This window comes from Monodon monoceros, unplaced genomic scaffold (genome assembly GCF_005190385.1).
Source record: "Monodon monoceros isolate NGI ecotype Baffin Bay Population unplaced genomic scaffold, NGI_Narwhal_1 Super_Scaffold_3, whole genome shotgun sequence".
NCBI classification, from domain to species: domain Eukaryota; kingdom Metazoa; phylum Chordata; class Mammalia; order Artiodactyla; family Monodontidae; genus Monodon; species Monodon monoceros.
The window spans coordinates 62,314,046-62,340,879 of NW_021703780.1; the positions used below are offsets into that span (position 1 = coordinate 62,314,046).

Consider the following 26,834-nt stretch of genomic DNA (forward strand, 5'->3'; position numbering starts at 1 on the left):
CAGAGGTCCTGAGATTTGACTGGAAAAATAACTTAGAAGATAATACACATGTCTGGAAGTTTTATAAAATCACACACATGAGAGGGGCGGAGGAAGGGAGAGTAAGGGGAAAAAGGAGTAGAATAATTTTATTTATTCTTTTAAACCCCTGAATAAACACTCTAACTTCAGACAGCTGGGCTCCCAACAAACAAAAGATAATAAGATCCAATTTCAGTTTTCAGCCACTCAGAAAAATGGGCAAAGGATATGGACATAGTTCTTACAATAGGAAATATAAACGTAAATATATTCAATACTTCATGCATAAGAGAAATGCAAATTAAAACTATAACAATATTCCATTTTTGCCTATCAGTCTGACCAACATGAAGTTAGACAACACCTGTGTTGGCCAGGGTGTAGTGAAACAGGCACTCTTACACATAAACATTGCTGATGAGAGTTAAACTGGTACAGCTATGAAGAGAGATTTGGCAGTACCTATCAAAATTACAAATAACACAGACTGACTCAGATACACAACTTTTAGTAATTTATCCAACATGTATATCCCACATACGTGAATATGTTCAAAAAGTTACTTGCTGCTAAGCTAAAGAAAGGAATCAACCTAAATGGCCGAAATAGAAGACTGATTAATGTATGATTACGATAAACTGATTATGGTATATTTATACAATAAAATACTATGCAGTTATGAAAAATAAATTCTTCATAAACTGGTATGAAATAATCTTTACAATATATTAAGTAAAAAGGAGCTAAACAGTGGTGCCAGCTTTGTAAAAAAGGCAAAATATATACACATAATATGCACAAATTATCTCTAGAACGCTCACAACAAACTATTTGTATTGGCTGCCTCCAGGGAACAGGACACGGGGCAGGGTTAGGAGTGAAATGTTGCCTTTTGAATTTTGTCGTGTGCAGGAATGGTCTATTTTAAAAATTAAAAGAAAAGGTAACATGCCTCAGAAGCAGCCCTAGACACAGTACCAAAAGACTTCTGTGCATTGTGATTGCATGCAAGGTACAGAATGAGGGGCTGTAAAGTCTCAGGCAAAGGCCTAAGGAACATGGGGATTCCCAAGGCAACTTCTAAATGCTGCTATTTAGCAAGTACCATACCTTAAAAAGCTTTCCTAGTTCATTGACATTGTTTAATTTTAATTTTTAAAGGAAGGCATCCAGGGCACTGGTAATATTCCATTCCTCTCTCTTTTTTAAAAATAAATTTATTTATTTATTTTTGGCCACACTGGGTCTTCGTTGCTGTGCCCAGGCTTTCTCTAGTTGCAGCAAGTGGGGGCTACTTTTCGTCATGGTGCGTGGGCTTCTCACTGCAGTGGTTTCCCTTGTTGTGGAGCACGGGCTCCAGGCGTGTGGGCTTCAGAAGTTGTGGCACGCGGGCTCAGTAGTTGTGGCTTGAGGGCTCCAGAGTGCAGGCTCAGTAGTTGTGGCGCCACGGGCTTCGTTGTTCTGCAAGTGGGATCTTCCCAGACCAGGGCTTGAGCCCATCTCCCCTGCATTTGTGGGTAGATTCTTAACCACTGCGCTACCAGGGAAGTCCCTGCCGTTCAGTTTAAACTTGTTCCCTGAACTTCCTCCTTCTCTAGCCTTATCCACCTTGACTCTAATTCAAAAAATCTACCTTAACAACACTCGGTTTTATTCAACACGCATCTAAAATGTACCGGGCTTCCACTAGTACTGAAGCACAAGGTGAACACCTGACACATGAGCCTGCTTTCAAGGCCTCCCCAGCCCATTAGTAAAACGTGTAGAAAAATTAAAGTTTTATGCTGGTAAGTAATCACTGAAGAATAATCAAGGTCATGATGATTAAATGTTTCTCAAATTTCAGATTTCTGTTTTCTAGGCAAGTTAATTCCAAATCTAAGATTTTCTTTTACACTTTCAAATTTACCTCCTCTATAATTTTTCTAATTAAAACTTAAAAATCACCACAGCCCTCCAAGAGACTTCACTGAAGTTATATGTTGCACTAGTCAATACAACACTGCAGCTAAGACCATCCAGAAAACACTTTTTGGACCACAATTTGTTCTTTTCCCAACCCACATATATACACACCCCTGTTTGAGAAACTGCTCATATTTGTGGACCCTTGCCCCAGAAAACCCCAAGTTTTATATATGATTTCAAGCGTTCTGAAAATCCCTTGAAATTCAATCATGGATCACAGGTTGATCTCTGCAGCATTAAGGAAAAAAAGATACTTGAACAAAACACTAAAATGATAATTTCTATGATTTAAGAATGAATTTGAACTTATTACAGTTATTAAAACAGAAACAGATTGAGAGAAGTCTGAAAAGTATTCAGCAAAGATACATAATTGCATGAACTGTCTAGCAAGGACGTAGCAATCACTATTTGCTGGATCAGAAAAAGGAATGGAAAGAACATAGGATTTAAATCAGAAGATAATTTTCAGCTATGTCATTTAAAGTTAAGTTACAAACTCATGGGCCTGTTTGTTTCCCTTTTACAGCTGATAGAAACACCACCACTTACTTTACAGGGTTGTAAAGATTACATGACACTCATTCAAGTATTTTCTGACCACCTATCAAATAAAATATACACATTATGGATTCAAGAAGAATCGGGACTTCCCTGGTGGTCCAGTGGTTAAGACTCCGTGCTTACACTGCAAGGGGCGTGGGTTCGGTCCCTGGTCAGGGAAGATGCCACATGCCATGGTGTGCGGCCAAAAAATTAAAATATAAATTAAAAAAAAATAGCAGCAGTGTGGTACCATGGAAAAAGAAGGACCTTCTTCACTTCATCATTCAAATATTTATGAAGTGCCAAACTACATAGTACACTCTCACTGTGCCCTGGGGAGACTCAAGTGACCAAGACAGACACAGTCTCTGCCTCTGCACAATGTACAATTATGAAATGTTATCTGCTATGATTGGAAAGGATGTTATGGGAGCATATAGAAAAGGCAGAATACTCTGTCTTGGAGGAACAGGAATGGTTTTCAGGGGAAGGGATGAAACTTAAATGACAAGAGACATCTAAACAAAAGAAAGTCTTCTCAGAAACAAGTCAATGAGAGAGAGAGAAAGAGAAAAAGAGAGAGAGAGAGAGAGAGAGAGAGTGTGTGTGTGTGTGTGTGTGTGTGTGTGTGTGTGTGTGTGAGAGAGAGAGAGAGAGAGAGAGAGAGAACAGTAGCACTGTCCCTCTGGTAGGCCAGAAACTCTTGAGGTGAAAATGCATACATAAATAAGGACCAGCTTATGCCATGGTATGCAAGCCTTGTTAAGAAAAATGGATTTAACTAAACAATGTAATGAGGAACCATTTAAAAGTTTTAAATAGGACTTTGATATGAACAGATGTATATTTCCAAAAAGATCACTCTGGATACTGAATGTAGCACACATTGTAGGGGGCACAGAGTAGTCATTCACTATTATTAAGCGGTAACTTATTACAACCATTACTAAAAAGATACCATGATAAAAGTAACTCTTACTACCAACGATTAAGGAATGGTCTCTGCCCTTGAAGATCTCATGGTCCTGTGACGAGAAACAAGCATCTAAGCAAGTAATTTTAATAACCTGTTAAGACTGCTACCACTGTATAGAAATACAGAAAAAGGAATGATGGATTAGAAAATCACCATTTGTTAACAATCATAGTTGTACAAGATTCAGGCAAATTCACTGGATGGCTAAATTTCACAAAAAAGAGTATTTATTATTTCCAAAGGTGCTCCTATATTATACTCTTTAATTATAAAGGGGAAAATAGTAACTTTACATTGGAGAAACCTGGCAGACACCAACTTAACCAAGTGACTGAAGTTGACAATGCCAGTAATGGGATAAATGAACATTCCAAACAGAACTTCAGACAAACCCAAATTGAGGAATAGTCTAAAAAATTTAAAAATATTCAAAAGTGTGACGTTTATAAAAGCCAAAGACTGAGGAACTAACTATTCCAGGTTAAAGGATACTAAAGACATACAACTCAATTTAACGCTTGATCTCAGGTTAGATTCTGGATCAGAAATTTTCTTTTTTCTATAGAGGACATTATGTGCACAACTGGCAAAATCTGAATGAGGTCTGTTTAACAGATTAATAGTATTGTGTCACTGTAATTTGCTGATTTTGATAAGTACACTGAAGTCATAAAGAAGAATATCCTTGTTTTTAGGAAATACACACTAAAAATAACTAGGCGCAGTGGGCATGATATCTGTAACTTATTCTTTAAAAGTTAAAAAGAAATTAAGAGAAAATGTTAAGGTAAATTTGGTAAAATGTTAACACTGGGGAATCTGGATGAAGGGTTTAGAGGAATTTTTACTGTTTTTAACATACATCTGTCACTGGATGTGTATTACATGAAGAATACATAAAGAACAGTATTCTTGCAGTTTTCCTGTAAGTCTGAAATTACATCAAAATCAAAAGAACATTAAGAAGGAAAATTTATATATTTTCATTATGGTTATATATAAAACTAGATTATACCAACTTATCTGTACTCTACAAGTCTCTTAAGTTTCCGACTAACTTGATCATGGTCCTGAGGGAAGAACGACATTCCTTACAGGTGTCTTCTAGCCCAGTAATTCTATAATGTATATACTCTCCCACTTCTCAGATAGTCCAATATCCAAATCACTTAAAGTAACTTTTCCTAAACAGAGTTAAGACTTCTTTTTTTTAAAAAAAGTAACTTCATGGGGTATGGAAACATGGTCATCATGTCTCTAGGGAAACGGAATTAAGAGCTCACCCAAAAGAATAAAGTGTCAAAATGACTTCATTCAAAATCAGAATGTTTAGAGCAGCCAGATTCTGTACTTTATCATTTAGGTGTTGGCAAACTTTTTCTGTAAAGGACAAAGCAATAAATATTTTAGGCTTTGTTGGCCATCCAGTCTGATGCAACTACTCAACTCTACCAGTGCAGTGCAAAAGCAGCCACAGACGTATGTAAATGAACGAACTTGGCTGAGCTCCCCGCAAAACTTCATTTACGAAAAAAGGCAGCGGGGCAGATTAGGCCACCCCATAATTTAGATGAAAGTATTATCTGATAATAAAGAAACCAGGCTACTAATAAGTTTTAGACCATGTTTGCCTTTTATCAAATGAGATTCTTATTACAAAAATTCAATGTAGTGGTACCTAAAATAGTGCTCTTTGGGGGCAATTCTGTATTTTAAACAAAAGGGTAAGTAATACCGATCCTTTTGGATACAGAATAATGTCTACTAAGGATTTTGAAATTTATTACAGAAAGTCAGGGCACATCATTTCATTTTAAAATGTTGCATAGCAGATTTTACATATTAGTTAGGAACCGAAATTCCAAGCAGTGACTCAAAACTTGTTTTATTTTTTTTGACCACGCAGCTTTTGGGATCTTAGTGCCTGACCAGGGATTGAACCCAGGTCCCCAGCAGTGGAAGCATGGAGTCCTAACCACCGGACCGCCAGGGAGTTTCCCCAGACTCAAAACTTTTCAGTTGGGTAACTCTCTGAATTATTTAAAACTTCTGTAGAGTTAAATGCTTAACTTTCTAGGAAAATAATATGTTTAATTAAAGATAATGTCTTGAGATAAAGATGAAAAAGATAATAAGGATGGTTCTTAAGAAAAGTCCAACTTATCACATGTACAAAATGTCCCTAAATCATCTAATCCAGATGTAACTATAACTATTCAGACTTCACTATAAGGAGACACACATCCTGTAACCTAACTGTTTATAAGAGAGGCTCTGGAATCACTAGCCATCACAATCTCTCAGCTGTTTAACTGCAACTGAAACTGCCAAATTCACGGGAACCTTACCTCTTCTTCTCATGATCCAAATGAAGATTTTCCAGTCAAGTTTATAATTAAGCATCACTTATAACCAGCTGTTTTGCCCTGTGAAGTGTCGGGTATATTTTCAGCATGAGGGGTGATGTACAGTAATTCCTTTTACAAACAGAAATATATGCACATGTCCCTGCTGAAAATGTAGCCCACTTAATTTGCATGTGAAAATGAATACATGCTCATGTGTAGCAATGTGCTAAGTGATGTTTCTTGTTGAGGTCTACTTTAGGAGTCAAAAATGTGTAAGCCTTGTGGAGCCAAGGCAGTGGTCCTGTGTATAGAGGTATAGAAAAAGTAGCTCACTTAATCCTTTCTCGCCAGGAGTCGGGATTTTCCCAGAACGACATCCATTGTCGGCAATGGACGCACCAAAATAACGCCGGTGCCAGTGAGTTAACCACCTCTGTCCTCTTTTCACCTATTATATTTTTCATGCATCATCCAACTTCCCAACCATCTTCCTGTTTTCTTCACAGAATGCACGCTAGGTTCTTGTTTTTCTTCAGCACGAAGTTGAAAATGGAGTTGAGAAAAGGAGACACATGGTCAGCTGGTGATGTTAACAAGCTCCTTGCTGCCCTGAGAAGCTAGATGGAAATGGTTCAAGTTACAAGGGGGATCATCATCAGATCTGGGAGGACAAAGAGTAATTCATGAAGCTTCATTCCCTTCCCTCCCACCCTCTTTCATTTACTGATGATCCCTATAGTCTGCCTTCACAGCAAAATCAAGATTAAGAAATCTGAAGCAACCTCTTTCAGTTCTTCACTCCATCCACTATGTAGAAAGGACAAGTGGAACACATGTCCAGCAGTGTTACAGTGGCCCAGGAAGGTCAGGGAAGCTTGGAGTGGCTAACATAACCACAATCTTAGATCAATGCTTTTTAGTATAATCTTGAAATTAACATCAGCAACTAACACATGCTTGGCAACAGGTGCTTAATAAAAGTTGGTTGAATAACACATTTTCTTTTCTGCCAACATCTACTTGAACACACAGGTGGAAGTCAGACAGAAGTAGTTAACTCTTTCAATGCCGGGAAAAGGATGGATATATAGTAATCACATCAAGTCAAGGTGTTTCTCTAAAACATGTTCAAATTATGGGTTCCCTAGCTGAAGTATATTTTTTAAGGACAACTATAACCGGTTTTGAAATTAGAACCATGGTGAATGTTAATTAGAATGATAGATGAATTAAGAACCCCAGCACCAATGCATAACAAAACATCACAGTTCAGGCAAGCAAAAACATTTCTCAGTAATGCAATTCTAGATGGGTAATGATTCCAGAGCAAACTATAAAGTTTGAGGAAGGAGGATTTTATTTAATAACTTCCTTGATGCTAAGAATTGGGATAAATCCAAAGTATGAACGTTAAGAAGAATATATTTTAGGTACAAATAAAATTTTAAACCTCAAGTCAAGAGGATCATCAGTCTACATAGTACTGTGCAACCACTTCGATCTTTCAGATAGGAGTGAAGAGGACAAGCAAGGGAAGAAATAATTGTGTAGGACTCAAAAACATTTATGTCTGGAGTGTGAGTTTAAAGTACCAGTTATATCTAATTGAGTTAAGGATATTCCAGAGAATAATTTATATCATTACAATTATAATAAAAAAAAACTACCATACAGAGAAACAAAAACATTTACTTATTCCAGATTTCAAGAAGAGACAGGTTTTTAAGAAATTAAGATGATTATGTCTTTTTTTTTTTTTTAATTACGTCAACCAGAGCCTTCTCAGGCAAAAGTGAACTACTAGGTCTACAACCCCCCTCTCTATAAAACTATGTCTGTAAGGTCTTTTCTACCTTCACCTGAGTGCCTGTCTCCATTTCCACCTTCCTTACTGAGCCAATCATAGTACAGGCTCTACTAGCAGTCTCCAAACACAAGAGGGGCTTCGTCCAGGGACTCCTGTGCCCTCACAAAGCAGCCTTAAATAAAGGTTCACACAAATGACTGTCCCAGCAGCTCTTTCAATTAATTGCAACTCCAGTTCCTGCGTTCACATGTTGTGTAATAAACAGATTTACTCTGAATCTTTCCTTTTATATTTATAAAAAGGTCAGATTTCAAATAATAAGGCTGAGTTTATGCTGAACTGTAGGTGATCAAAGAGTAGCATGAGTAAGAGCTCAAATGGGTAAATGAGAGCTGAAACCACACCATACTTAAAAAAGGGTCTCAACACAGTAAATTACAAATGCAAAAATAAGCACAGTGCACAACCAACCAACTACACTCATTCTGCTCAGTATAAGGATAGTTCCCTATGGGTCAAATGGTAGGATATAATGGGTGAGCTTTGTAGTCATAATTGGGAACAGAGAAGACTCAGGTGTCCATTTTGCTGCAAATCTGTATTCTTGGTTTATCTGGTTGCTTCACCTCTGGCGCAAGAAAGGAGGAACAGAAAAACAGAGGCTAGGTAGTAACCTGTTCCCACAGGGTCCTCAAGACCTGGATCCCAGGATCCCACTTACAATCAGAATTTGCCACATCTCTCCTAGGCTCATCCTGTTATTCACTTCTGTGTTTATCCAAGACCCAGACTGGGTTCTCTGCCAAGAAAACCCTGCACATCATGCTATATACTTTAACAAGTGATTATGCAAGTATTAGATGTAAGGGTTCCAGAACTCTATATTTTTCCTCTCGATAACATCTTCTGGCCAGAAAAATAGGCATTTAAAAGTAGGCCTATTTCAGAAACAATAATAAAACTGAGTAGGAACTAGCTCCATATAATGTTGTTTTACTGGAACAGATATTTATGTTCAATAGTTTGTTTTGGGGTTTTTTTTGTCATGAGACATTCCACCAAGCTAACAAGCATGATTCTATAGCTTTATATGTTCAATCATTTTTGATGAGAAGTTGCAAAATTACCTTGGCTTCCAATTAATTTTATTTTTAATTAATTTCTAGTTAATCCAATAAATTAATTTCCAATTATTTTAAACATTCATTTTTTTCTTACATAGACTCAAATGTAGAATCCATATTTGTTACTAAAAGGATTTTTGTTTTTAATGTAAAGACCACTTGAATGACTGAATTTACTGTTGTGATATACTTTTGTAAACAAGGAAAAGGGGGATGTTTGTATATTAGTTTGGCTGGTATCTCTGGCCAAGGTTTAAAAGACATTATTTATTTATAAAGACATTTATAATTAGCTGACAGAGAGATAGTATTCCATTTTTCAAAAATACATATAGCTAGAAAAGTAGGTAATTCGACTGAAGGTTTATAGAACTCTAAACCTGGGTAATTCAGGTTAAAATGAACAGAAATGTTTTCTTACCTTTAGGTCTTTCCAACTGTCCAGGAGCTTGGTGGCCAAATCACTTATATCTACTGTTTTATCTGGCTGTTCCTGGCTCCTCTCACTCTCCACATCAGATACACCCTCCTCTTCATCTTGGGATGGTGTTTCCTCAGCAATAGGTTCGTCTAGTTTTGTGCCATTGCTCTCTTTAGGCTCTATTTCAGTGTCAGCCTCTGGTTCAGATGTGGGTAGCTTAATGGCCTCCACAGCAATTTCACTATCAACTTTAGATTCAGGCAGCTGTTGTGTGAGTAGCTGTTGTGACTGTAACTCTTCCTCTTCTTCTATAGGGACGTTTTCTAACTGGTCAAGGTCCTCTTTGCCATCCTTGCCTTCTAGCTCACTGGTAGCATCAGAGATCGCACTGTCCATGCTATTTTCACTTATAATTTTAAGTCTGCGAAACATTAGCTTCTTGGGGGTGTCTGTATCAGCTTCTATGCTCAGCTTGGTGGAAGGATCAGGTGTGTTGAGCGGTGTGTGAGCACGTGATGTATTCTCGCTAGAATACCCATCTCCTTCACTCAGCTGAGGGACAGCAGTCTTGGTTTGAGACCAACGTTGAATAATAGGAAGTACTTTGCTTTCCTCCAACATATTTTTAGTAGGAATGGGTAAATGTTCCAAAGTCTTTATAATCTGATTAAACATAATTTAAAAAAAAACAAACATCACTTTGTACAGCTGACTTTTCAAGCCTCTCCATGGGACTCAGATCAATTCTGTAGAAACAGTGTTTTTTTTTTTTTTTTACTGTCTTATTAAATTAAGACCTAAATCTTGTAACCACAGATGGATTTAAATGTCATAATATTACTTTCCTCTAGTATGGAAGGAAAAGTGTTTGATTTTTTATTTTTTTGGCTGCACCACGAGGCATATGGGATCTTAGTTCCCCAACCAGGGATCAAATCCGTGCCCCCTGCAGTGGAAGCTCAGAGTCTCAACCACTGGACCGCCAGCTAAGTCCCAGAAAAGTGTTTTAATAAGCCTGACCAGCAAGGATAAAATGTGGAGCAGGTGACTGCTCACACATCAAATAGGACTAATTTAATTAATATTCTCTGCCAGTAGTTCTCAAACCCAGGTAGATTTTTTAAAAATATAAACACTACTGGACCTCATCCTGGGTATGTTTTCCTAAAAAGTTTCCCAAGTGACTGTGATAAAGGCTTGGGAACTAAGCAACAATATATATTTAAATGTCTTGCATACAAACAAAAAATGCAGATATTAATTAACCTCCTTAGCCTTTGACAAACAGCTGTCTAGCAAAGAGAGACACTCTCTTCATTCTGAGATAACCACCCCCACCCCACACTCTGAAATCCAATAATTTCTTCCAAAGTACTCCCCCAGTGTAGTTCTACAGAAACTCCAAGGCTTCCCCAACTCCTACTTATTGCTGAATCTCCTGGGAGAAGGATGGAGGCAAGACAATCACTCATTTGCCCACTCACGTTTTTGTTTTTAAAAGTATATTATTAAATGACCTGGGGATTATATTAGCACTTATGATTAAAAAGAACTACATTTAAACCAAGTTAGAAAATATTGTGTATTTCACGGGACGGTATAAATATAACAATTCCACTAACGACATTGTCAATGAACATCTATTTAGATCTTTTAAAACAATTTACTCCTCAAAATGTTCTTACTCTTGTCATCCAGAATTCAGCCCTTCATAATTTTTTAGAACCCCAGAATTTAAGTTCCATATGGTTTCCTATCTTTTTAAAATTATGGTTTTAGCAACACACTGGATCTTTCACTTAACTATGATACTAGTATATCTTGCTCTTGCAGTTCCCAACTATGTAGTACTAAGCTTTAAAAGATACCATAGGGAAAACCACTGGGCAAACTCACTTCCAGCAAGGTGTATGTAAAGTTACAGTTATAGGAATGATATTGGGATGATAAAATGATGTAATTATTTAATATGAGTGGTAAATATAGTGCTAAATTCATTATCACTGATATTATCACAATACCCTCAACCTAAATAATAAATATAGTGGTTTTAAGAAACAAGCAGGTCAGCTGAATGTGAACTGACCTCTTCCTGAAGCTTCTGGTTACTTTCCCGGCCATCACCTAGTTCTGCCATCCAGATCCACAACAAAGACAGCCCATGACGTTCCAGAAAGGACTTCAGGCAAGACTGTGAATGTGTGTTCTTCCATGGAGGAAGCGAAGCAGGATGCAGTGTATTGGGGGGTGGGAGGAGGGAGACACATAATACCACAGAGAGCGTTAAAGAGGGCCCACAGAGAGGACGAGAGTTCATTTACATTCACAAAGAAACCTAGAAATTCTATTTTGATTAATCTACTAGAACTGTGCAATTAATAAATGCTTTAAAGTGAGAGATTATAATCTTTTTTGATACTTAAAATGTCAACCTGGACTTTATAAAGTTCAAATTTTGAAGGACTAAGAAAAAAAATTATATTCACAATTTTTACTGAAAAAGCTAAAACTATAAAAAAATTTAAAAATCTTTTCTTATTATCCAACTTCTTGTGGAATATTTAATAAACTGGAGTAAATATGATTACTGTTAAAATTCCTTGCTTTGAGATCCTATGGTAAAAATGGCCTTGCCATGCTAATAATCAAGCGGCGGTGGGGAGAGACCCTCTATCAAGTGTCATGAATTGTTACACACACAAAAAAAATTCCACCATGTTCTTTGACTGGAGAGAAAACACACAATATCTACTAATAGATTAAATGATGCTGAACTCTTAAGACATTTTTAAGAGTACAAGTTGTCAAAGTCATATAGAACTCACATATCCATTTTAAAAATGAGTAACTCTTCTCATATCAGAATTATTCCTTTTCCCTTCATCATTCTGGATTGTAGTTTAAATGTCCCACCTCAAATTCCGAAATAAAAAATAAATTAATATCAAAGTGTTCACCTGTATGAGCTTGAGACAGGTAAGTTTCTGTTCCAAAGTTTCAATTCTAACCATTAGCCGGGATAAGCTGAGCACCTGGTTTTTATCAGAGAGACCCTCACCATTCTCCATCAGGGCTTCTAGCTCTCCATCCACCTGCCACAGCAAGGAAAAATATCTGGTTATAGACAACAACAACAACAAAACCCCCACTAATCTAAGAATCAAACAATCTGAAAAGATGCTCGACCTCACCAGTAATAAGGAAAACTAAGACCACAGTAAGAAACCATATTACACTCACTATAAGAAGTCTGATAAAATCAAGTCTAGGCAAAGATGTGGGTCAAAACAAACATTTGTACACTGCTAATGAAAATATAAATTGGTATGATCAATTTGAAAGGCATTTCATTCAATCATCAAATATTTACCAAGCACTTATACATCTAGTATAGTTCTAGGTGCTGAAGACATTGCAATGAAGCAAAACAAAAATATCTGCCTTTATGGGAGGAAGAAAAATTATATTAGGTGAGAAGTATGTCAGGAAAAAAAAAAAGTATGTCAGAAAAAATAAAGCATTGAAATAAAGCTTGAAAAATAAATATTTGTATCCCCTATGCCTAGCCGCTGTACACCTAAGAATAAACCCTAGAGAAACTTCTGCACATGTGTACTCTGGGAATCAGAAGAATGTTCATTGAACAGCCATTCATAAGAGCAAAAAACTGCCAACAATCCAAATGCCTGTGGCCAGGCTGGATAAACCGGCATGTTCACATAATGGCATATACCACAATGAAAGGAATCAAGTGCAGCCAAATGCAACAAAAATTATCAATCTTAGCAAACATAATGCTATGTAAAAAAATAAAGTTACAGAATATTGCATGCTGTATGAATCCGTTTCTCTGCACCTCAAAAACAAATTTTTTATAGATACATATCTGAAAAGTCTATTTTAAGATGGCAAAGGGGACTTCCCTGATGACACTGTGGTTAAGAATCCACGTGCCAATGCAGGGGACACAGGTTCGATCCCTGATCCGGGAAGATCCCACATGCCGCAGAGCAACTAAGCCCGTGGCCACAACTACTGAGCCTGCGCTCCAGAGCCCAAGAGCCACAACTACTGAGCCCACATGCCACAACTACTGAAGTCTGCACACCTACAGCCCGTGCTCCGCAACAAGAGAAGCCACCACAATGAGAAGCCCGCATACCACAATGAAGATTAGACCCCGCTCACCGCAACTAGAGAAAGCCCGCGCGCAGCAACGAAGACCCAACGCAGCCATAAATAAATAAAAAAATAAATGATTTTTTGTTTGTTTTTAAAAAAGGGCAAGGGAGGTAAGACACAAAATTCAAAATGGTGGTATCCTCTAGGAGCTATAAGCAGAGAGAAGGAAGCAGAGAATGCTCACAAGCACATATAAAGTATAATTATAGGCTTTATAATTTAACATAAATTCTTTGTTCCAAAGATATTAAATAATAGAGAACAACAGCAACAAAAATCAAGGTTCCAAAGGTTGTTTTCTAGCTGTGTTGCAGCAGTTATAAAAGATATAAAGACACCCTCACAGGGCTTCCCTGGTGGCACAGTGGTTGAGAGTCTGCCTGCTGATGCAGGGGACACGGGTTCCTGCCCTGGTCCAGGAAGATACCACATGCCGCAGAGCGGCTGGGCCCGTGAGCCATGGCCGCTGAGCCTGCGCGTCCGGAGCCTGTGCTCCGCAACGGGAGAGGCCACAACGGTGAGAGGCCCACGTACCGCAAAAAAAAAAAAGAGAAGACACCCTCACAGAACTTACTATCGGGGAGATAAAATTAACTCATATGAAAACGAACAATGATATTAATGTTAAGAAACCTAAGAGGTCTAAGATGAAGGGAGTGCTTAAAATGAGAGTCACCAGAGGGCTTCCCTGGTGGCGCAGTGGCTGAGAGTCCGCCTGCCAATGCAGGGGACGCGGGTTCGTGTCCCAGTCCGGGAAGATCCCACATGCCGCGGAGTGGCTAGGCCCGTGAGCCATGGCCGCTGAGCCTGCGCTCCGCAACAGGAGAGGCCACAACAGTGAGAGGGCCGCGTACAGCAAAAAAAAAAAAAAGAAAAAAGAGAAAAATGAGAGTCACCAGAAATGAATTCACCGAAGTGGGGTTAGAAATAGGTAAGATAAATACAAGAGGAGGGAGGAGGGAGGAAGCAGAAGGAAAAGTCTGAACAACCAGAAATGGAAAATTATGACAGTGCATACTACTGGCTGGAGTGGATAAGGTGCAGTGAGGAATTGAGAAAAATCTTATCAAAAAGAAGGCTGGTGTTAGAACATCTCAGATGTAATATAAAAGAATCTGGATTTGATGAGACTAAGTAAGAGAGCTCTATTACTGAATCCCAAAAAGGGAATAATATGATCAAAATGGAATTTGAGAATAATTAGTCTGACAAAAACAGGATGAAATCTAGACAAGATAGAGATTGAAGGAGAAGAGATATAAACGACAGCATTAAATCAACTTGACATGCAATGATAAAAGTACAGAATGAGCTGATAATAAATTAGAGAAAAGCAAATATAAAAGAAAATATCTTGAAATTTTCTGTTACTTAACTGGCTAAGTGTCTCACTTAATATAATTTTAGGCAAGGCACTGAAACATTTCTATTTCATATTATACCCCAAAACTCTTATTATGGTATATAGAACAAAAATAAATGAGAAAATATAAAATGCTGCCTGCAAGAAGTTGAAGATACATAAACTCATTTTTTCCTTCTAAAAAGTACATTTGAGGCTCATCCTTTTTCGTTTCCAGTATTATTTCTTAGGTTTTGAATAGATTAAATACATGAACAGAAGAGCCAATTTACAGTTAAATCTTAATGTAAGACAATTTCCTTAAAGATGTTTTTTTCCTTGCAAAACCTAAATGTAAAAATTTCCTGTGTCCCAAATTCCAGAGGATTAGCATAGGAAAGACCAAGGGCTTTAAAATACTACATTCCCTCTCAAATACAAGAATCTTGCTTTTGACAGTTTTGAGATGCAAAAATTCACTAAGCTTATATTTCCTTTTGGGGTTATTTCCTTTTCATAATTAGGCATGTAATCTGAAAAGTTAAAACTGAGTTGTTACTTTCATTCATCAATAAATTGAGTAGATATTACTGTATAAAAGGCACTACTGGGATATAAAAAAGTAGCATTCTTAAGGAAATAAACAGTAAAAATGTAGAGGTATAAATAACAAAATTTTGCAAACAAAATACAGAAGGTGAACAACCTTTGAACATTCCTACTATAATGATAAGCTTAATGGTTGTATTACATAAAAGTAAGCATGCCAATCCTAGTGGTGATATGATACATCTTCCATAATTTTGGGTACTCAAGTGAACAATCAATTGTGGAATTAATAACTTTTAGGACACCTACAGGGGAGGAAGCCAGGAGATGACTGACATTGATTGCTTTCATTAAATTTACTAAAAGTATTTATTTTTCATTTATGGGTCACCACCTTCCAAAAAGGATTTGTGGTAAGTATAAGGAGGATTAGGATGTATTTTAATAAATTACTGATAAATGAAAATTTATATGTATATACACAATTCTATAGCACTTAAAAATTTATTCTGTTAATTACCTAATCAGTTCAAGAAAAATGTTTATTCTTTATTTTGGGGTATGAACTGTCTTTAATGGGTCTAAAACACCATTGTTAATACATTCTGATAAATATAACATACGTATAGAAAAGTATATAAACAATTAGTAAATAAACAGGTTTAATAAACAGTTGAGCAATATCCATGGCAACCAACACTCAGGTAAAAGGGAGGGTGGGGGCATGGGGAGGACACTGCCAGTGTTCCTGAGGTGCTCCATGTGCCCCTTCCTTGTTATAATACCTTCTCTTCTTAACTCTAGAGACAATGTCTCCTAACTTCTTAGGAAATAGTTCTGATTTTTAAAATAGGTTTACTACATATATTATAAATTCCTAAACACTATAATTTTGTCTGTTTTTAATATTTATGTAAATGAAATCACACTGGACAAAAAAATCTTTGTGCCATGGTTCTTTTTCAATCAACTTTACATTTTAAGTCATCATTGTTGCATGCAACCATAAATTTCTTTATTTTCATGACTAGTTTTTCATCATATGATTATAATTTATTCATATGTTATTTATTCTAATGTTAATGGGTATTTGAGTTGTTTCTACTTTTTCTAATGTAAGCAATGCTGCTATAATTCCTGATGTGCATTTTTTTTTTTTTTTTTTTTGCAGTATGCGGGCCTCTCACTGTTGTGGCCTCTCCCGTTGCGGAGCACAGGCTCTGGACGCGCAGGCTCAGCGGCCATGGCTCACGGGCCTAGCCGCTCCGCGGCATGTGGGATCTTCCCGGACCCGGGCACGAACCCGTGTCCCCTGCATCCGCAGGCAGACTCTCAACCACTGCGCCACCAGGGAAGCCCCCTGATGTGCATTTTAAACAAGTCTCTCTCTGGTTATAGACCTAGGAGTGCAACTGCTGGCTCATATAGTATACATACATTCACCTTTAGTAAATAACACCAAAGTGTTTTCAAAAGTGATTGTATCCATTTACACCTCCACCACCAGTGTATGAGATCTATTGTTCCTGTGTATCATCTGACTTAATTTTTATCAATGTGGTCAGTATGGAAATAACATCTGATAGTAGTTTTAATTTGTACTCCCCTGATTACTAATGAGGTTGAACACCTTTCCACACGTTTACTGGCTATCTGGATTACTAAAGTGTCTATGGAAGTTGTTTATTTTTCTTTTGGGGCTATTTTTTTCTTATTGATTAGACAGAGCTCTCTATATATTCCAGATACTAGGATTTGTTTGTTATCTGCTGAAAGCAACTATTTCCTCTTATGTGGCTTTTCACCCTCTTTATTGTGTAAGTTAGTTACTGTTAATTTGTTTCACAAACTCAAAAGAGATTAAATTTCAGACTATTTCCTGTTTATAATTTACAAACTACAAATAACGTCAGATAATAGTGCGGATTTATTATACCTCCATCAACTAAGTATTTAATTAAGTACCTAGTTTGTGACATATCCAAAGAAGACAATCACCTGTCCTGGAAGAGCTTACAGTTTTTAAGTGGATAAACTGTATGTACATAGCTTCAATCATATGAGCAAGGAATAAGAAATGTTCACCAATCAAAGGTTAATATGGGAGGGCAGATGCAGACTACAGTGCCATTAAAATATTCTTGTTAATAGTTAAAATACGCAAAACTGTATCTTAAACTGCTGCTATCTTTTCCTTTCCATGGCATCCCCTACCCAAAAGAATTCCAAAAACTAACACTTGGGAATTTCTTTCTTTCCTTTTTTTTTTTTTTTTTTTGGCTGTACCACGCAGTTTGTGGGATCTTAGTTCCCCAACCAGGGATGGAACCCAGGACTATGGCAGTGAAAGCACCCAGTTCCCTGCCAGGGAACTCCTTAACACTTGGGAATTTCAAGAGGTGCTACTTTTGTGATTCCATTCAACTGTACCTGACCAGAACTCAGAATCTAAGCATCCAGCCACAATTTCAGTAGGAGACCAATCCAATTAAAACCAAAGTGGAGTTAAACTCTTCATTACAGTCAAGGGACAAATGATCCTTCTAGGAACCCAGATTCACTCTGGGTCATTCCTCTATCAGGGCAAAGTTTCATCCAAAACATCCCTGTTCCAGAACAGCTTCAAATTCACATCTGGAGGGCTTCACTGGTGGTGCAGTGCTTAAGAATCCACCTGCTAATGCAGGGGAAACGGGTTCGAGCCCTGGTCCGGGAAGATCCCACATGCCGCGGAGCAACGAAGACCGTGTGCCACAACTACTAAGCCTGCGCTCTAGAGCCAGCGAGCCACAACTACTGAAGTCCGCGCACCTAGAGCCCATGCTCCGCAACAAGAGAAGCCACTGCAATGAGAAACCCATGCACCGCAACAAAGAGTAGCCCCTGCTTGCTGCAACTAAGGGAAAGCCCGTGTGCAGCAACGAAGACCCAAAGCAGCCAAAAATAAATTAATTAATTAAAAAAAAAATTCACATCTGGAGCAACCCATGACTTCAGCCCACCAACTGACTAGATTCACTTTACATCTAATTTAGTCTACAATACCATAAAATATTGATATGGACACACTATTACCAGAATAAAAACAAGCAAGCAAAAACCAGGAATACCTACGTCTTGGTCCCTTGGGGTTGTTCCTGAATCTTATCAGGAAGGTAGAAAGCCATCTGATATTGTTATGATGGCAGTATAATACCACCCAGGAAACCATCACACTACAACAACACTCCCCACCAATAATGCAGTTTTTAATGTAAGTTTTGAAAACAGAAAATAGCCAAAGGGAAGCTTTTTGGAGATTTTAGCTTAGGTCAACATGTCCTAATGACTACTTTGTGGTTGCTCTGGTAAACTATCAATTATATGAAACAAGAGTTAAAAATAAAAGTAATCTAGGGGCTTCCCTGGTGGCGCAGTGGTTGAGAGTCCGCCTGCCGATGCAGGGGACATGGGTTCGTGCCCTGGTCTGGGAAGATCCCGCATGCCACGGAGTGCCTGGGCCCGTGAGCCATGGCCACTGAGCCTGCGCGTCTGGAGCCTGTGCTCTGCAACTGGAGAGGCCACAACAGTGAGAGGTACCGCGTACCACAAAAAAAATTTTTTTTTAATAAAAAAATAAAAGTAATCTTGATGAAGTTTAAAGAAAAATTTCCTGTAATAGTCAGGTCCAAAAGCTAATAGGCTATGACCCAGTGATCCCACTTCCATGGATATACCTTAAAGAAACATGTACAGAAGAGACATGTGCAAAGACATTAAGAGCAAAAGATTGGAAACACAAGTATTCATCAGTAGGAATATATGTAAATAAACTGTTATATGATGAAAACCTTTACAGCAGTTAAAAATGTACATATATATATACATACACATATATCAACATGGAAGAGTAAAAAACAAATTGTGGGGGTTTCCCTGGTGGCGCAGTGGTTAAAAGCCCGTGCTCCGCAACAAGAGAAGCCACTGCAATGAGAAGCCTGCGCACGGCAGTGAAGAGTAGCCCCCACCCACCGCAACTAAAGAAAGCCCATGTGCAGCAACGAAGACCCAACACAGCCAAAAAATAAATAAAATTTTTTTTAAAAATTGTAGAAATATATATATATATATATATCATTTCTAAAACTCTACACAAAGGAACTCAATACAGTTAAAAGCAAAGAAAAGAGCTAGACTAGCTCTTTCCTGTCGCTTATTGGGCGACCTTGTAACCTCTGTGCTTTAGTGTTCTCATCCGTAAAAGAGGGAAAATCCTTGTACCTAACTTAAAGGGCTTATTGTGAGAATTAAATGAGTTAATGTGTCAGGCGCTTAGAAGAGTGCTTAGCACACAGTTACAATATATATGCTCTCTAAAAAATAGAGCTGAAGCAACAATAATCTAAAGAGCATTTGTTCATCTTGGGTGGTAGAAGCATGGGTGTTTCTTGTAAACTTTCGCTTTTTGCATTTTTTAAATGACCCTTTTTTTTTTTTAATTTTTAAATGGCCCTTTCTAATGCTTCCTGCTATCTAAGTCTTCTTATAGAATTCAGATTCTCAATAACTAATTCTCTCCAATTAATTTGGGTTTACTGACATCACCTTTTAACTATCATATTTTTATCCCTTTCCTGACTTATGTGTTCTACCTGCTCAACTAAATAGTAAGACTGCTGTCATTTATAATTCTTAACATAAGTATGGGTTCCTGAAAAGCCTAGGAATGAGCTAACTGCAAAAGACTCACAGGTGGATTTGCTGGCTAACACCTCTGGCCCCTGGCTCCTTCCGGCCCTCCACTAAGATTCACAGGTCTGCAGATAGGCCCCAAAATGTGCATTTTTACAATGGACCCTGCCAAGTGGTTCTGAGGTGGAGAAACACTGTTCTGACAAAGGGATCCTCAGAAAAAGGTGGGGGGGGGGATTTTTTAAAAACGACACAAAATTCTTGTCCCAGTTAAGAGCTCCTGTAGTAGCAAGATACCACTCACCTCCAGTTGTGACTCAGGTGAACTGGGGTAGAAAAAAGGCTATCAACCACTGTTCTAACGGATTAAATACAAAGACCATCTGAGACTATCCCTTTCTCATTCTTGGGTTGCCTGTTACCTCTCAAAACTCACCTTACTCTCCAAGGAGGATTTTGAGAGATTTTAAGAACACATGCAAACAAAAGACAAAACAATATTAAAAGATTAGGAATGTAGATCAGACTTACGTGAGTCAACAGATAAACATGTTACTTATACATAAGATTAGGAGTTTTACAGGCTCTCAAAAACTATTAGCCTGTCTGTTTTCAAGATGCCTTCAATAGTTCTCAGTATCCACGTCTAACCTCCATGAAACAAAAATAGCAATCGTACTTCTTTTCCATGATTATCTCATTTAACCCTGAATTTCTCTGGTTGTAGTTTGACTTTTCAAAGTTCAATCAGGAAAGCTACTTCCCTTCTTAAAATGCACATGGTGACAGTTGAAAGAAGAATGGAACACTTACCGAATCCTTCTTCCGAGATCGTTCTTTCTTCATTTTCCCTCCTGCTGCTCTGATGCTGACTCTGTTCTCTCCTCCCAGGTAACCCCGGCAATTAGCCGACCCACAGAAACATTTCTGTGCTTCCTTCCTGTTCGAGGAGCATAAGAAAGATGTCAATTATGTGAAAGTAAACCATAAAAAATGTTGATAGTATAGCAATTACATACAGGAGAAGAGTCAATCCAGCTTAAAGGAAAAAAAGTTTTTTTAAGAGACACCAACAAACCTGATACTAACTAACAGAAATGCCTGAAAATTGCTCTTAAAAGTAAGTCATTCTTTATTAGCTAGACAAAACTAGCCAAGAAATTAATAAGTAATTTCTCCATTTATGAGAGCTTCTACTAATGTATGAAAATAAGAGATCATATATACCTGTTGGGGCTAAGAACAAAATTGCTTAAATAGATCCACACCTATAACTTATATGTAAATATTTAACTGACACACAGAACAAAATGTATTATTATGAACAGATATACAGATATAAAAAGCATAATTAGTAAAGGACACTTAGAAGGAAACACGTGGTTATTAAAAGTTATCATTACATAAGGATGAGACACTACTAATAAATATAGTAATAAGTAAATGTAACCATGGAGTCAAGGTAAAGTGGAGGAAAGAATACAGGCCTAAGTCTACAGCCCTCTGGCATTTATTTACTCTGCAACCAGAGCTACCCAAGGAAAACATGAAGGACTATTCCAAAAGTAAACTGATAGATTTAGTATATAACAGTAGCAATCAGAGGCACAAAAATATTTGATAAATACAGCAGGGAATCACAAACAGCACTTAATTTCCAGTTTCCTTTCTTTCAAAGAGGACAGTACAAATACAAGAGGAAAAAAAAAATAATGGAGCCCTACATGGAACTTGGTCAACCCCAGAATACTTGACCATTGCCTAGATCCACTAGTTTATGAGGTGTTGCAAAATGGTGATACCATTACTGCTTCATTTATTAGCTAAAATAACCTCTATAAAGAATTTCCTCTCACCAACTGCTTGGTTTAATCAAAAATTCACTTGGGAAAGGAAGGATAAATGCTTGATTTTTTTCTTCTTTTAATTTTTAAACTAGTGGTTACTCGTAGGGAGAGGGGAAGGGGCAAAAGAGGGATAGGGGATTAAGAGATATAACTATTATGCATAAAATAAATAAGCTACTAGGATGTACTGTACAATAGAGGGAATATAGCCAGTGTTTTGTAGTAACTATAGATGGAACATAACCTTTAAAAATTGTTATTCACTATGTTGTATACCTGTAACTTATGTAATATTGCACATCAACTATACTTCAATTAAAAAAAACCAAAAACTAGTTTCCAAGATCATGAATTGGTTCCTTTCAATTATGACTAATGCGCTTTTATTTTTTAAATGTCATTAAAACTCATGGATTTTACGTAGTGTGTTTCAAACCACTTGCCATTATTATTCTTAATGATGCTTAAGTGTTAATAAGAACTCTCCCACTTTTGGTAAGTGAGATTCTATTCAAGCTATCTCCGAAGTCCCTTTGACATGACCCTCCTAATCTTTTATAACTGGTTTTCTGGTATGAGATAATCCAGAGTCATCCTGTTCAATACCTGTCCCAAAGCTGACACCAGACATTTCTCCGAGGAACCCTGTTCCTTTTAGCGGGGTTTTATTAAAACCACAATACAAATGCTAGGGGTATTCAGTGCTATTGCATCAGTTACTGGTTTTGGTAGAACTAGGTAACAAATTATTTTTCAGAGTACAATATGGTATAGATGAGACATGATAAAGTCATGAACTAATAACTGACAGATGAATTATGGCCACACAGGGATTCATTATATTGTTCTCTTTATACCATGTCAACACCCTGTTGACATTTCTGTAATAAAAAGTTTTAAAATTACATTAGAAACATAATTATATAAATAAGGCAGCATGAAGTTCAGAGGAGGAACATGTAGTTCCTGTACAATATCCGTTAATGGCCTGAAGTGTCATACAGAAGGAAAATACACAGAACTAAAAGAGAACACTATAGATAAGAACTGACAGTACATATAACTTCTTAGTAATTCACATCTAAGTTTTAGATTCCTATATCTGAACAGTCTATTTCTCCATCAGAAGCAGCAAAACAGAACGGAATCAATACTTACCCATATCTTTGGAACTGATAGTCAAATGTTAACTCTGAGCCTGAAGGAACCAGTTTGGTGGTAAAAAACCCAACTCTCAGTTGTCCATTCACAGTCCACTGAGATGTTGTTTTTAAAAGAAAAGAAATTAGTAACTGGTTAATCTATGTGTATGGGTGTGTTTTTAAAAAAAAGATCATCATCATCTGCCTTAATTATGCATGTGCCTCTTTAGATAATAAAGGCTTTTCCAAATAGCTAACAGGAAAATTAAAAAACAAAAAACAAAAAAAACTTAAGTATCACTCTTATTTAATGAGCTACCAGATGAATATCATCTATAATTTAACTCTAATAAAAGTAACTGCTGGGGCTTCCCTGGTGGCGCAGTGGTTGGGAGTCTGCCTGCCGATGCAGGGGGCGCGGGTTCGTGTCCTGGTCCGGGAGGATACCACGTGCCGCGGAGCGGCTGGGCCCGTGAGCCATGGCCACTGAGCCTGCACGTCTGGAGCCTGTGCTCTGCAGCGCAAGAGGCCACAGCAGTGAGGCCCGCGTACCGCAAAAAAAAAAAAAAAAAAAAGTAACTGCTACTTTAACTTACCTTAATACAGATTTCCACACAGTAAAGATTCACTTGTAGTAAAAATAGGCAAATATGGAATGCTTGGTGTCACTGAGTACCAGGCGAATTTGTATTACCTTATGTTAAAAGTAACTATAAGATAAGATGCAGCATGGAAAAAGGAAAACAACAATGCCAGAAGTTTAATTTCATGAAACAGTGGTCATAATGCTGAGTGTAGAGAAAGGGAAGGGAAGCATCAGAGCAGATACATAAAACTCAAAAATTAAAATGGGGGTAAATACACAGGGATTGGACCTTGTTGTTCCAGAATATGTAAATTGACTGGAAAGCTCCTGTCCAGACCATTTGAACCTGCTACTGATGAAAAACCCAGACTTAAAGAGGTGAAGGGAAACAGTACAGTTGGAGTCTCACAGCTAGACATGTGGCCACCAGCTGCAGGCAAAACTAGAACCAGAACTTAATTAGGTTAAATAATTTCACACTGGGTTCTCCTATTCGTTATATGTTTTGGCTCTTGGAAGAGCTGTATCTAAGATCTATAAGTACAGATATCAAAGGGCAAAAAATATCCAAGAGTCAGAACTATTCAATATGAGAGGAAATCACTGATATATTTTTCTAGGGCGTGGGTCCACAGCTTTCTTAACCTAAAAAAGAACCAATATTCTAATGTGCATATATATGTATCTATATGCTTTTTTTTTAAACTCTAAGCTTAAAACACAAATTAGAGGGTACCAAGATCATTACCTCAAAATATTACATCGAATTCGGTAAATGGATTTATCAAGTGTCAACTGTGTGCCAGGCACAGGGCCATAAAGATAACCAAGACCCAAAGTCTGGCCTTGTTGAGGAGGAGCAGTATATCCACATGCATACCATATATCGTCTCTCTCATCTGTGGCCATTCAGCCCCTTATAAATGTTATTAAAACTTTGTTATTACCAAATTTGGCACCTGGATAAGACTGATATAAAATCTGAATATAACAGTACACACTGGACTTCATCAAAATTAAAATTTAGTTTTTCATTTCGGCACCTTAAACAATATCTAAAATTTATGGGCAGAGATATGACAATTGAATGCAACTGGAGTTCCTGGATTGGATCCTAGACTAGAAAAATGACATATGGCAAAACTTGAATAAGGTCTTTAGACTAGTTAGTAGTTAATAGTATTTCCTGGACTGGGTAATTATATTATGGTTACGTTCAATGTAGACATTTGCAGAAGTTAGTGAAGGATAATATATGGGAACTCTGTACTATTTCAGCACTACTTATTATTTTATACATCTAAGCTTATTTCAAAATAAATTTTAAGAGTAAGAAAAAAATCATTACAATGATTAAAAAATAATATCCATGTGTACCTTTGGTATAGAATCTAAAATTAACAGTCAGAACAGCAGTCTTGAACAAATATCCCAAACTCTAAATCTACCTCAACTTACTTTTTGAGTCTCACAGTTTGGTTCACAGCTGTGATTCATGAACCGGGAGCAATTTCCTTTCTGAGTGGCATCTATTATCTAGGGAAAAGGATAATTTAACAGTTAAAAATGAGACCTTAGGGGCTTCCCTGGTGGCGCAGTGGTTGAGAGTCCGCCTGCCAATGCAGGGAACACGGGTTTGTGCCCCGGTCTGGGAAGATCCCGCATGCCGCGGAGCGGCTGGGCCCGTGAGCCACGGCCACTGAGCCTGAGCATCCGGAGCCTGTGCTCCGCAACGGGAGAGGCCACAACAGTGAGAGGCCCGCATACCGCAAAAAAAAAAGAGACCTTAAAACATATGTGCATTTTGCAAAGGCAAGGCATCCAGCAAATTTAAGACCCTTACCCCTAATCCCCCATTCCTTCAGAGAACTCTCTCATATCACTTTACACATCAAAGTGACAAATACCCAACGTCTTCCTCAGAAAGATCTCTAACTATCAACATTTTACCTAGGGGGCAAAATTATCTCCATATCTATCAATGTCTCATTTTCTTTTAGCTATTTCTTACATCCTATTATATTCCAATCTTACTTCAAGTGTTTAAAACTTCATTTTCAAATGCATGCGATACCACAGTGCAGCAGCTCTCAAACTTGAGTATGTATCTGAATCCACTGGAGAGCTTGTTAAAACTCTTGCTGAGCCCACCCTCAACAGGTCCTAGTAGGATAGGTCCCTACAACTTGCATTTCCAGATTGGATGTAGAGGCAGACATGAGAATCTAGCTAAATTCTAGTAAGCCAGACATTAGAGATTTGTAAATGGTACTCCTCACTAAAAAAAAAAAAGCTTTTTGGAAAATACTTAATTTTCACAAAAGCATATGCTATTTGTGTCAACATAATAGGCTTATTGTCACTTTTAAATGGTTTAATAAAAAATAAGTATTTTCAATTTCTCAGCTTTTGTGTTTAATATAAATATTGATAAATATAATCCACATAAACAAAAGCTCTTTGGGGGCCATCAATAGTTTTTAAGAATTGTAGTATGAAGCATGTATGTTTACATTTACATACACATGTAAATACCCCCCTCTCCCTCATCCTTTTTGTAAGCAAATAGAAAAAAACTATCCACACTGTTCAGCTCCTTATTTTGGTCACTTAATATATTTTAAAGATCAGTCCATATCAATGACCCCTTTCAAACTCAAGAATTTCCAGATCTGTTTCAAAACAAACACATTCATGCCACTTACCTCATCATTCTTCAGGGCCATGAAATAGTAGTGGATGTTTTTGTTTCGTGCATACTCCTTTACCCGGGCTTTAAACTCTTTATGATCAAGTACCTCTCCACAATATTCCAGGACAAAGGTGTTCCTGGCAAAAGAAAAACAGTATTTCCTGCCTAGGAGATATACGGAAAACACATACATCCATGCAAAAATAATGCATTTTAAAAACTATTGTAAAGTGGACAGATTTGCTATTACACAAGATGTAATTAAAATATATGTAAAGTGCCTAGCAACTAATCGAGGTTAATTTTCTCCTTCCTAATACTTTTCAAAGAATGTTGACTCTAAGAAGCTTTTATAATTTACACTTATACCAAAATGCATATCCTTGCTCTCACTAGACATTAAAACGAACTTTAAAGTCTGGTTTACATTATCATGAAAACAATGATTCACAACTGAGAAATGGTTGTGAAAAAATCAGAAGCAGTGAAAAATTAGAGGCTTTATGTCCTAAGAAAAAAGAAGGCAACTTAAATACAGCAGCCCTTCTACTACCTTTACTCTCAAAGGTCTCTAATGATGTTAAAGGTCAAATATACCTTTTCTCTGACTGC

At 37.4% G+C, this 26,834-nt stretch overlaps 1 protein-coding gene across 3 annotated transcripts in view; it reads right to left on the bottom strand.

The window, feature by feature from the left end:
* Positions 1-26,834, bottom strand: part of SETD2 (SET domain containing 2, histone lysine methyltransferase) — a 113,183-nt gene that overhangs the window by 43,353 nt on the left and 42,996 nt on the right. The window contains exons 6-13 of one of the 3 annotated variants that reach the window (XR_003796528.1): positions 26,236-26,359; positions 24,989-25,066; positions 22,961-23,058; positions 20,769-20,895; positions 12,169-12,303; positions 11,298-11,417; positions 9,212-9,874; positions 6,308-6,476 (exon numbers count right to left, since the gene is read on the bottom strand). Coding sequence is in view for 1 of the 3 variants with exons in the window: in XM_029241558.1 (XP_029097391.1) it covers positions 9,212-9,874; positions 11,298-11,417; positions 12,169-12,303; positions 20,769-20,895; positions 22,961-23,058; positions 24,989-25,066; positions 26,236-26,359 (1,345 nt within the window). In the remaining 2 variants the exon portion in view is untranslated. Of the gene's footprint in view, positions 1-6,192; positions 6,477-9,211; positions 9,875-11,297; positions 11,418-12,168; positions 12,304-20,768; positions 20,896-22,960; positions 23,059-24,988; positions 25,067-26,235; positions 26,360-26,834 lie in introns of all 3 variants that reach the window. The other 2 variants (XR_003796529.1, XM_029241558.1) reach the window with 2 other exon arrangements.